Source organism: Pangasianodon hypophthalmus, chromosome 4, assembly GCF_027358585.1.
Source record: "Pangasianodon hypophthalmus isolate fPanHyp1 chromosome 4, fPanHyp1.pri, whole genome shotgun sequence".
NCBI lineage: Eukaryota > Metazoa > Chordata > Actinopteri > Siluriformes > Pangasiidae > Pangasianodon > Pangasianodon hypophthalmus.
This window is the reverse complement of record NC_069713.1, coordinates 13,066,019-13,079,358: the sequence shown is the minus strand read 5'-3', so window position 1 is coordinate 13,079,358 and position 13,340 is coordinate 13,066,019. Positions and strand designations below refer to the sequence as shown.

The window sequence follows — 13,340 nt, the reverse complement described above, 5'->3', positions numbered from 1 at the left end:
TTCATAGAAAATATTTGTGTGTGTGTGTGTGTGTGTGTGTGTGTGGGTTTGATTTAAATTGTAACTAGTGCTGAGGACTGCTGTATCATCAGTGCTATGATGCAATGTAATGAATGCTTTCATCTACAGTAGGCCAGGTCCAATCTGTCACAGCATTTTGAAGACAATATCGGTGTATTATTGCCGTATGGTAACTTGCTTTAATTTTCAGAAATGCTTTGCTGTTTGTATTTGAAGAGATTTGTGAGCTAAAACATCTGATTAAATATAAAAAAAAGCTAACATATACCAAATTGTCCAAACAAATGCTGTGGTCAGTTCTACACATAGGTGAATTAATAGTCACATCCTTCGAAGGGCCTAATTTTAACTTTGGGCCTAATTTTAACTGAAAAAAGAAACTAGATAGGCATGATGCATGTAATAACTTTGAACTGCACACACAACCTTAATTCACTTACTGTTGCTCACTAGTTTTTTTGATTTACACATATACAATGAACAGCAAAGGACACAGCTTACATAATATACACTGTGTAATACTTATACACAATATACACAATATATAATCATTTACACAATGGACAGTAATTGACAGTAAATATACAATAATTTACAATGAACATCAGTTACATACCCAGTTAGCAAGTTATCCCCATAAGCTAGCTACATAAAGTATGAGGTAGCGTTCCATCAGCTAGTTAATTTTAACAAGGCACAACTTTTGGGAATCTACAAACACAAATATAAACACGGGTAAGACTGTTAGCTAGCTAAGAGCCTAGCAATACACCTACATTGGTAAACATACATGATGTTGGTCAAAACTTGCATCAAATTCTGTTCTGGTGAAGAGAATTTTGGTATTGTCCACATCAACAAGGAGGTTATATGTACTGCTTATCTCTAATCCTGAGGTAACTTAATAATGTACCTCAGTGGGCATCTACTTCCTGAATATAAAATTATTTATGGTTTGGTCTAGGAAAACCAGTCAAATGTCGTTAACAGGCAGACAGCCAAAAAAGAAAATAACAAAGCAAAAAAACAACTATCCATCCATTTTCTGTACCACTTAGCCAGCACAGGGTCACGGGGAGCCTGGAGCCTATCTCAGGGAATCCTGCCAACCCATCACAGGGCACAATCACACACACACTCCGGGCAATTTAGAGATGCCAATCAGCCCACAACGCATGTCTTTGGACAGGGGGAGGAAACAGGAGTAGCCGGAGGAAACTGCCGAAGCACAGGGAAGACGTACAAACTCTGCACACACAGGGCAGAGGCAGGAATCAAACCCCCAGCCCTGGAGATGCGAGGCAAACGTACTAGCCACTAAACCACCATGCCCTCAACAAACAACTATATTTCATTAAAATTAGCTGGCGGTGCTTTTATTTACTTTTTAAACCTGCTTAGGCTATCTTCCTGCAAAGATCATGTTGGGTAAGGAGCCAGTTTAAATGCAGTATTAAGACCAGTCAGTCTGTTTAAACATATATAAAATCATTCTAGCTAAGTGTGATTTCCTCACACAGTGAATGTCACACTTTCATAAAAGTTGTCGAATAGTTATGTCCACAAAATTATCTTTGTACCTGCCTTTTAATTGGAACATCACAGGTTTAGAGGCAAGAAGATGTAGTGAGCTGATGTGAACCTTCCATGAGACACTTCACCAGTTACAAACTCACAAAGCGTTAAATGCTGTGATTCTAATTCTACAGATTTATAACAAGAAGCAGCTCTGCATGTGTGTAAACATCATGGCCCCTAATGGCATATCATCATAGCTCTGATGAGGGTGACTCCAGAGGTGATTTACTTACTGTTATTCTGCAAAGCCACAGTGCTTTTACTCACTCTCACTCTCATTTCATCTTTCTCTCTCTCTTTTCCTGTCACCAGTCTTTCACAGAGTGAGATATGGCCGACTTCCTCAGTGGAAGGGCAGGTTTTTGTTAAGCACCGTTGCGCTTGAGCGTTTTATCGACAGCTAGTGTAAAAGTATGGAGTGCATCCTCTTTTATTTAGAGTGTGAATCTCTTTTAATGGAATCGGTGTCATCTCTTTTTTTCTCTCTCTTTCTTTCTCTCTCTCTCCTTCTCTCAGTGTCTTTCAGCAGAGAAGAAATGACTGTGTATCTCCTGCTGATTGGTTGATGTATGGCATTATTCTAAGAGATGCTTAACTCACATAAGTCTCTCCACTGGGGTTTGGATGAAGCAAAAGAGAGCAAGAAAAGAGGAAAAAGAAAGTGAGGACAGGAGAGAAATGAAAAGAAAACTGGTGATATTCACATGGGTTAAAGTGTCTGTACTTTTGGGGGAAGGCCCAGGCCTTGGTAGACTAATATAATGACACATTCACACAAACACAGCAGCATGGTTTATCAGAATATCACTCTGCTCTTGGAGAGAAATCTAATAGATGCAATAGTGGCTGGTGGTGATATTAGACGGGTGGGCTAAAATATAATATCTATCGAAAGCACAACAATGAAACTATTATAGTAGAGCAATGCATTATACCACTACATCTCATCATCATGAGGTCTCTATGGCATAATAAAAATGATGTAGGGCAATTTATTACACACACACACACACACACACACACACACACGCTCTTAAAGACAGATCCAGCTGCATTGTCAGCAACATGGCCTGAAAAATATCAGCCCAAATGCAGATCAGATCTAGGGGCATTTTACTGACGTGATTGTGACTGATAGGCTGCAGTAATCTACAGACTGGGATAGAAAGAAATCAGCCCCATTCTTGCTTCTTCATACAATTCTGTGTCATTTTATGGCCATTTGTGGTGCTGTTGTGCTTGGTGCCACAAAAATCCAAAATAATCCACTTTAAGACATTTGTTAACTGCAAATAATCTGATGTCACTGCCAAAAATGAAACCTTATACTGATGCCCCGCTAGCCCACTTATACACGTCCCTGAACATTAAGTTTCTGTTGCAACTTGTTAAAAGTCTAAAGCCAATGTGTCTCTAATCAAATTGGTCTAAAGAGGAAAAAAAAACATTCAGAGCAAATAGGATTATATCAGGGCACACACTCATTTTGTGGTTAGTTTGCATTATTTACTCCAGAACCAGGGCTGGGAAGCTACGATTAACACTAAAGATTTGCCTGACCATATTAAGAGAATTTGCTTGCCGAATGTTTTTTTCACAAAGTCCCAACATTCATTGAAAGCTGCATTATGGAGTTGTGTTACGTAATTTCTCTTCTGGAATCAAATTCAATTTCCTTAGAAGTTGTTGAAATTTAATAGAACACACCAACCTGCTTCCTATCTTTCTCCAAAACCATAGAATCTCCCTGTGTATAGCTATTGTACATGACTTTTTATTCCTTCGTGTAATTTTTCTTTCCTCTGTTGGCTACATGAAGGAAGATCTGCATTACTGGACACCTGAACACAGCCCCAGAACTCATGCATATTTGATTCCACCTATTATGCTCCAATGTAGCTTAGTTCCTGGTGGGTTTTGAGTCCGTTGCTTTCATTCTCTTCCTCTCTCTCTGTCTGTCTTGCTGATGTCCTGGAGCTAATAGTTAACTGCCAGGCAATGGCCAGTTGTATGGTTTGTGAGCTGCCAGTGATAAACACTGCCAAAGCAGAGCAGGACAAACTTCTAACATTCTCCCTTAGCAGCTTTCCTTCCTGATGCTGAGTTTCATAAATGTGGCACACTCGGTTATTTGTTAGGTCTGAAGTTGGACTGGTTTTAAAGGCAAGGAATGAGGTGTTGAAGTTGCAGAAAAACCCAGCCCTTTATTCTCATGACGCCCAGCCTGAACGCTGCATCCATCCATCTTTCATGATACATTGCTACTGCTTTCCTCTCTCACACACATACATACAAATACACATTTGTCCTGCACAGAGGAGGACAAAAAGCCCATTTTAAAGAGGCACTGTAGGCTAATCAGTCCATAAAATGCCTGTGAGACTGTGACCAGTGTTGGCTAATGGATCTCTCTCTCTCTTTCTCTCTTTCTGTCTCTCTCACTCTCACTCTCTCCAGAGCCTCAGCTGAAAGGCATCGTCACACGTCTGTATTGCCGGCATGGATTCTACCTCCAGATGTTACCAGATGGCACCATGGACGGCACAAAGGACGAAAACAGCTCCTTTTGTAAGTTTTTGTAAACTCAATTATCATGGAAACACAGCTCTTGTCTTCCTAAGAACTCATTCTTACACATCATTCTGCGTCATATCAGAAACAGTAAATGGATAAATGGAGATATAGCACCCTGACTCATTGTGTTCACCCACAGGGCTCAGTATCACGCTTTATATAAGCATTCCCATTAAATCAGATACAAAATCAGATTTTCTTTGTTTATTGCATAAAGCTTTATTGGCTCTGTTTTCGTGATCATAGCCCACCTGGGAAAATAATTGTTTTTGGAATTTTCGTGATCATCAGTGCAGGTAAATGGCATAGAGAGGCACAAATGCAAAAATGGTTGGGTTTGAGTAAATGCATTATGAAGAGGTGTTAAGTGAAGTGTGGTTAATTTTAGACAAAAAAAAATTGTACAGTCACCTAAAAATTAGCAGATGACATGGTAAAAGTTGTAGTCGCAGGTTGTAGTCTGCATGCAAAGCTATAGCTAGATAAGCAACTTGGCTAATGTTACTGATTTGGGGTTTTACTGATATTAGGGTGTTAGGTATGATAGGGGACATGGGGGGGAAATTCATGCATATTCATAGATCCAGACTTTAATGAGAGTAAAGGTGTAGAAATGTCCCTATGCTATTCCTAGACATTTCTTGCCCATGTACAAATAAAACACATTAAATAATTATACATTTATCTATTGATTGTTTTCAAAGGTTTAAACTGTACTGTTTAGGAGTGTCACCCAATGGCACCAGTGTCACCATAGTGTCACCCAATGAAAGTAATTCAGAAATGGAAGTGAGCACACCTCGTCTGACAGCTAACTGACAGCTCCATCACACTGAAAATGAAAATTTCTGTGTCTGACAGCTGAAATTCAGAATGTGTGCACTCCATGTAATGTGTTAACAGGGAGGGGGGCATTTTGGTATGTTTGCTATACCTGTGAATTTAATGACTTGACATTACAAAAGATCAGCACTTTTCTGACTCAACATGAATGTGATTTCCATATTTATTTATTTATTTATTTATTTAACCATGGTATTGTGAAGACGTAAATGACCTAGATATTTCTTGACTATATCTAGATAAATATAAATCCCTTAAACTATTTTAAAATTGTGCCAAGTGATTAATGTTGTAGCTTTAATTATTTACAGTAGACAAGTAGCAGTGATCAGCAGGATGGAAATCCAAGAGCTTTTTTTGTTGCTATAAGCAGACACAGAAGAAATGAAGAAAAGACTCATCACTGATCATGACTCCTGACACCTAGTCTGCAAAGGGCAGATTTTTCTACTTCCAATCCTACCAACCTGAAGTAATTAATTGTCAGCAAATAAAGTAATCATAATTTAGTTTACACAATTACATAAGAACTTGTGCCATTTTAAGCCGATCTGCACCTTGATTGGTAGCTAGAGTTAATATACAAAGCTTTAAACAAAGCATCAACAACAAAAAGTTTCAGAGGAAAGATGACTTTTTCTAAAATATTACTTTTAAAATAGGATTTGGGTTAGATAGTTTGCTACTCTCTCGGGGTGTAATACAACGGCCCTATCTGTATCTGTTTAATGCTCCAAATATCTCTATCTGTATCTGGATTTGGATTTAAACCCAAACTGGGCATGGTCTAAACTGGAATTATTATTATTATTATTTTTTATGAACCGTAACTATGCCCCAAGAACGCCAGAAACACTGGAAAACATTTGCACAGTTATTATTTTTGTATGCACCTGCCCATGATTATTTCTAACAAATTGTGTTGGCTATATTTCCCAAAATACTATAAATAAAATAGTAGCCTTATTTAACCCACCTTGACCCTGACCAGACAGTTACTAAGGGTGCTGTAAATGTATTGTTCAGCACCGCATGCTCACGTTAATGAATGTGGTCTTTCTTTGTCCTGCGAGGGACTGACCATTTGCTCGCACCTGCATGAAAGTAAAATCCTCCCACTCATGTACGTTTTTTGTTGTGTCTGACAGGATCCCAGTCACAATACACACCTCTAGTCTCAACCAGACGCTCTGTGAACCTTTCTGGCAAACGTCCTTGAAAAAAATGAACAGTGACAAAAATTCCTATTCATATCTGTATTTGTATCTGGTAAGAACACATTATCGATTCATTCTGAATAATGTATTTGTATTCAGTTACATCCCTAGTGCTATCAAAAGGTACTGCTAAAGGTGAATAATGAGGCCTAGTGCTCATAGGGTGATAGCTTAGCTGTGGTGGCGGACCCCGTTGAGCTAGCTCACCCATGCGTACTGCATATAATGTGCTACTTCTTATACCTTTATTTTAAACATAATAATGGTAAAGGTGTCCTTGCATTTTTATTTGAAAGTACCTCAAAGAGCTAGCATAGGAGCTATGAATTACAGGCATTTGAAGGGAATTAGATACTGTTAGCTTTGTGATAGTGAAAATGGTTTTTGTCCCCGATTGTCTGCCAGGCTTGAATGCCAAAATGAAATGTCTCCAGAGGTGTGTGCCCTCTCTTCAGCAGTATCAGACTCCTCATTATGCGCTGCACTGCGGACTATGCTAATGAGCTGAAAAAAATGCTGAATCAGCAGTTAGAAAGGCTAAATAATTAACACACGCAGGCTGACTTGAAACTGGAAACAGCATTTCAAATATCCTATGTTTTTCTCGTTGCTTTTGTCAGTACTGTAATGGTCTGTGGTTGCACAGTATCAGGGTTGTAATGGAGACAATGCCCTAGTTTCAAGCCCAGCATAAATACCGTGTTGTTTTTAAAAGCCCCATCACTCAGATGCAGTATCTCTTTCTCTCTTTCCTGGTCTCTCTCTGTCTCTATCCCCCTCTGTCTCTCTCTCTCTCTCTCTCTCTCTCTCTCTCTCTCTCATATTTATGCTCCAGAAATACACACATACAAGATATCTACCAACAAAGAGCCCAAACCAGCTTCCCAAGCCACCTGTCAGAAACAATATGTCATCTCTATGGTTTTCCCACCTCCACTGTCCCCACATGGCCCTGGCTGCCCATACAATCTAAATAAAGAATCAAGCCACAGAGTTCTGCCAAGCCCAAGGCCATATCCAACCACACATAAACACACAAGCACATTAGTTCAGCGATCTCTTTTAAAAAGTACAGTTGACCGTTCAAGTCTTAAGGACAGTGCACTTTCTCTTTTTTTGTCCCTGCCACAATTTAGATGAAAGGCCGTAGCTGGCTGGCTGGAGCTTGGTGGCTGTTGGCCTCTGTCCAGAGTGATTACACACTGCGGTTTGCTCATCTCAGCCAGTTAAGGACTTGTTTTAATACAGCTGCTCTGTTTTATTGATCCCCATGGCTACTGGTCTCACCTATTTGTGACCTTCCCAACCTTCCCATCATGTACCTCTTCAAGAAGCTGACCATAAGCTTATCTTGAGCAAAAGCTCTCTTACCATAAACTGCCTACCTACTAAGCTTCTAGAGCAGAGGTGTTAAACATACAGCCTGTGGGCTGGACAGGGCTGATAAAGTTCTCATCCAGCCAACCAAATGAATTTAGTATCTGTGTTCTAAATTAAAATGGTCTTGTGGATGATAATTGAATTGAAAGATTTGAACTATAGAGCTAGTTTCACTAGGGAGGTGAATAGAGCGATAACCTCAGGGCCATAAACTCAGCTACTGACAAAATGTGCTAATGATATGTAATTCTTCATTAGCAAGCCAAAAATGTGTCTTTCCAAAAGAAGCAATGTAGAGGTTTCACAAAAACAGTGGTTAAGAATTAAGCAATCAGACCAGTTTTTTTTTTAATTATTATTTTGCAAACTACATTGATGCTCACCCCACTTGAGTATTATGGGCTATTTTGTATCGACGCATGACACATAATCCCAATTAAATCCATTTCAGTTCCAGTTTGGGGGTGAATTGTTATGCATTTGCAGTCTGTTCATCTGTTTTGATATATATTCAATCTGTTTGTGCATATAGAACTTTTAGACAAAAAAAATGCAGGTAAATGAACACATTTAAGAGAAGGTGCTGGTGTGTCGTTGGTCTGGCTTGATTTTTTTTTTTTATTCTGTTTCGAGGTTGACACTCCTGTTCTAGAGATTATAGTGGGGATCCATGTTTTGGCTCTTGCGTGGGCTCTATCATGAAAAACAATTGTTGTGATCACAAATGTTGTTAAACATCATAGAATGAAAAGGACCCTGTATAGGATTAGGGTTACATTTGGGATCAATAGCAAAGGATTGCTGAACACTGAAATAAGAGCTACATTTCTTTATTTTCAAAATGGATAATTTGTTTTTGTTAATGATCTGTTGAATTGGATAATGAGTTATGATATTATAGCTATTGAAAACCCGCTTTCTAATTTGTCTACTGTACACGTGCTGAATCAGACAGGTGTGTGTGTGTGTGTGTGTGTGTAATATCCCTAGAAGGATGGGTAGATGAGGAGCCGAGGCACGCCAGAGGAACAGCTGGTGTCTCACTGACGGGTGTTCAATCACAGAGTGTGCCCTGTCTGTCTGGTGCCTGGCACACGGTATCCCAGACTCCACACCGCTGCTTATGTAACAGCCTTAATGAGAGAAGTAGGAGGACAAAAGAGCTGGAAGAGTGTGTGTGTGTGTGTGTGTGTGCGTGTGTGTGTGTGTGTGTGTGTGTGTCTGTACAGTATGTGTATACTTGAAGGTTTTGTACATGACAATGAGAAACTTCTCAGCTTGTCTATCTTCCAAAACTGTCAGCAAACCTAAAGAGTTATAGAAACCTATTTAAACTTTATTATCAATGAGCAAAAGTGGAAAATACATAGTGAGGGTTAAAAAAAAAAAGAGACAAAAAAAGTCAGATCACAGACAATTAAGATAATCTAAACTTAAACATAGAATGAATTACTTTGTTCCAGAAATGTCAAAACAGATAGCCAGGCAAGTTTAACTACAAAATGAGCAAATATTAGTTTGTTCTTTAAAGTTTATCCTCCTCAAATGTAGGTCTGTTAGGAGCTAATAACACATTTTAGTAAACTTCTGTAGAAACAAAGCCTCAGTTCACTGTTTAATCCCAGCACGATTCTTTCAGAAAGGCAGTGCTATGCTAAAACCGAAAGACAGCGAGCTCAAGATTTCACCCCGCCACTGCAGAAGAGGTGTGTGTCGGGAAAACAATATAGATTCAGCTAAAGGAAATGTGATCATCCATGAATACAGCAAAATAATGTAACAGGGTAGAGAAAGAGAAATGACAAACTGGCTGAGACGTTACCCGACATGAACCTGTTCTCTTTTCCCAACATGATGAGCACAGCTGGATGCCCCTGGAGGGGCCTGAAGGTTGTCACTCTGCATTGTGCTTCTGTAATTGTTAATGAGCAAAGACAGATAGTAGGACAACACTTGTCTCTGGGGCATATTTGTACACGCACAATCCTATGACCCTGACCGTGTGCGTCACTACAGTTTCCAGGACATCGGTCTGCATAATGCCGGATAGCTAAACGACTTCTCGAGTGATGGCTGTAACCACGCTGCAGCTCTGATCTGACAGTTGTGAGAGATGACTCACTTGCTGCTGTTCCCCCTGCAGTGATCTAGGAAGGAGTCATCTTTCCGGCTTTTTAACAACCACCACAAGTTTTTTTTATGCAGATTCTAACATTTTCCATTTTCAATGGGTGCAATATTACATATTATCTCTGCTTTTGTATCTCCAGCTCTCACACATTCGCCCAACGTTTCTCTTTATTAGCTGTTCAGATTTTTTGCCAAGTACCCACCCCACTATACACACATCCAATAACACTCCATTTTTCAAGAGACTTTAATTAATCTAAAAGCTGCTGTGTGTGGAAAGTAACATCTTGAAAATGAGAAGCAGGAAGAGAGAGAGAGAGTGAAAGAGGGGCTGTCTTATTTATCATCAAGACAGAAGACAGTGAGGACAGTACAGACCACCCAGGACATTTATGATGTGGCGATGGAGTTGAAACAAGCTTTCGACCACATTTTTCTTTTTCACAGTTCTCAGTTTATGGCCAGACCATGTGAGCCTGAGGAGACTTCCAGATAAAGAGTGAGGTCATGGAGCTGTCAGATATATTTCAATCACATTCACTCCACATAGCCTCCTGATTGGCTACGTCCCAATCCACATATTACTGCACTAAAGAGTTTGACTAAATACTAATAATTAGACCCATCATGATTATGAAATTTTGGCTGATGATTAATTGAACATAACATTTCCGGCCGCTTGAGGTGGACTGGTTACGCCATAGTTCCCCTAGGTGTGAATGTATGTGCATGATGCCCTGCGATGGACCGTCTCCCGCTCCCGTTTTTATCCATCTTGACCCTGACCAGGATAAAGTGATTAACTAAGATGAGTGAATGAATGAATGAATGAATGAATGAATGAAATTTCATTTTTTGTTTTCTGTTCTGTAGATGCCTCTTTAAAATATAAAAATAAAAGAAAAGTAATAATGCCACATACACAACCAGGTAACAACACTGAAAATAGTAAATTACATTTCAGAGCAGAAGTAAAGACCCCCATCAGAAGAAGCAGAAGGAAAATGAATGAAAGATGAACGACAGAATGAATTAATGGATATACTGTAAAACCACAAATATTTACTGAACATTACTCTGTTCTATGTAAATAAATGTAATGAAATGTACAACCCTGTACTAATATGTTAAATTTGATTGCACTTTAGAATCTAACAATTAATGGCACCACATTAGCACAAATTAGGCCATTAGGCTATTAGGTAATATTTGTGAGAGTCCTAGTAATAAAAGTAAACCATCACAGGGTGCCAATAAATTAAATCTCTCTGATTCAAGCACCTCTGAGGTGAGTCCAAACTGAGCTTTACCACTAGGACTCATCATCTGGACAATAGCATATTGCAGTACTTTGTTTTTTTGGTTTTTTTTTGATCGTCTTCACTGTGCTTTCATATGTGACTACAAAATGGCAAAAAATAAATAAATAAATAAAATCCCAAAGGAGTTGTCTAGGATTGCAGTACTTCTGTGTAAAATATATCACTTTTTTCTCTTTCTCTCTCCATCAGTGTTGTTCAACTTGATTCCTGTGGGTCTGAGAATAGTCGCTATCCAGAGCACGAAGACGGGCCTCTATGTTGCCATGAACAGTGAAGGCTATCTCTACACTTCCGTAAGTTATGAACATGTTTAAAAACAGTTGTCATGAGTTTTCAGCAAAATTTTTATTCAACTGTTGTTATACAGAGTTATAACGTTAACATTGCCATGCTTCAGCCTAGTTTTATTTAATGTTAAATGCGTCCAGCTTTAGCCATTATCCATTCATTTCAGAGAAGTTTTTGTACCTTCAGGTAGTAGACTAGGTTTCATTTCAACTTTCTGGGGGACAATATGTCTATGATATCAAACCTTATTACTAGGTTTTATAATGATTACTAACCGTAGGTTTATTTTTGCACATTATATATTACACAAAATGTGCTGCTAATTCAGTGTACAAAAAATTTAACATTTAAAACACAAATTATAGCAATTAAGTGCAGTAGTCTTTTAATCAATAAAGTCTTTTCCAATTATTTCTCCAGTTATGCTGTAGAAATGGGCTAGTTGTTGTGTAACTTAATTAGTGGAGTGAGTGTATGTCTTAGTTAATGCCTGAACTTCCAGGAGCCATCAGCAAGTCTAGACTCTCATTCCTCACTCCCATACACACCTTCCCTACTGATACACACCTTCCCTTCACTGGAGTTATTGAATAACATGCTTTAAGATCAAAAGCTGAAAACAGGGAATTTAAGGGGTTAATTTCTCAAATGCCGTTAATCATGAATTTAAACTGCAAATCATCACCTCAGTGCAATATGTATATATATATACTGTATATACTGTATATATATATATATATATATATATATATATATATATATATATATATATATATATATATATAAAATCTTGGAGAATTTTTCTCCTTCCATTTTACTGATTAAGAATTAGTCAGTAATGCAACATGCAGGCAAGGCCACAGAAACTGCAGATACATTGTTCTATATAACAGTAATGTTACATTAAAGAGGTATACCCATGTGCAAGTACAAAAAAGGTGTGACAGAAACTGTAATTGGCTATAAATTTTAACGAATAATAATTGAAGCAATATGATCTTTTTTATTAATAGAATTTAGCAGCCCAATGCCAACAAAACACTAATAAATAGTGAAACCATAAGGATGTGTTACGCAGATGTGATAGAGCGGGCATACAGCATACGAGCATACAAATCTATGACTATACCTTCAGGGAAAACTTCGTTTTTTATCAGTAACATCATATATCGTTATACTGTGTTTCCCACAGATGTGAAATATACACTTTCGGGCTCTAGTATATTTTATATATTTTAACAGGTACATCAGGTGTAATGGATATTACAAATAGATGTGACAGATATTAGAAATAACAACGACAAATTGATTCACAGTAATACTCCGTCTCTCGTCACCTGTATAAGCTTGACTGTTATGGGCGCTGCCAACCTCCCTCTTTCTCGTTCTCTCTCTTTTTCTCTTCTTCTCTCTCTCTTTCTCCCCCTCCCCTTGACCTCAAGCTCGAGCTGCATTCATGTCACAGCCATAATGGAAACTAGTCGTGTTGTCGTCTCTGAGCTGGTAATAAATAAAAGTGATTTTTAAGGATTGAAATATACTTGGGTGTTCGTCAATACACCCGTGTATCACCTTTGTGAGGGAAACACTGTTTATAATAACAATGCCAGTAACAATATCAGAGAGAATGTAAAATGTGTCTAGAGGCTGATGAGAAGTTTTGGTCTAATAACCTAATAAAAGTACTGAATGTGAATTTGTGTCGAGAGGAGGGTTCAAGTAAGAATGCAAGATGATGGCAGCCAAGAAAGATCTGAGTGCACAAAGACAAGTCGAAACATACTCCCTTATGCGCTCTTTCTCGGTCACTGAAGACAGAAGTGGGTTAAATCCATACACACTTCAAAGGAGGAATAATCGCCTGTATGAACTACATTTAGAGCTGTGGTGCAGAGATGATACGTGCAAACTATGGATATCCTGCACAGACACAAACTTACACAGACTCAATTCTTTTCAACTAAGTGAGAAGGTTGAATTAACCCTA

At 38.5% G+C, this 13,340-nt stretch overlaps 1 protein-coding gene across 1 annotated transcript in view; it reads left to right on the top strand.

Moving 5' to 3' along the window:
• fgf11a (fibroblast growth factor 11a) overlaps nt 1-13,340 on the top strand; it is a 63,180-nt gene that overhangs the window by 28,176 nt on the left and 21,664 nt on the right. The window contains exons 2-3 of the mRNA XM_026935993.3: nt 4,057-4,167; nt 11,255-11,358. Of these exons, the coding sequence (XP_026791794.1) occupies nt 4,057-4,167; nt 11,255-11,358 (215 nt within the window). The remainder of the gene's footprint in view (nt 1-4,056; nt 4,168-11,254; nt 11,359-13,340) is intronic.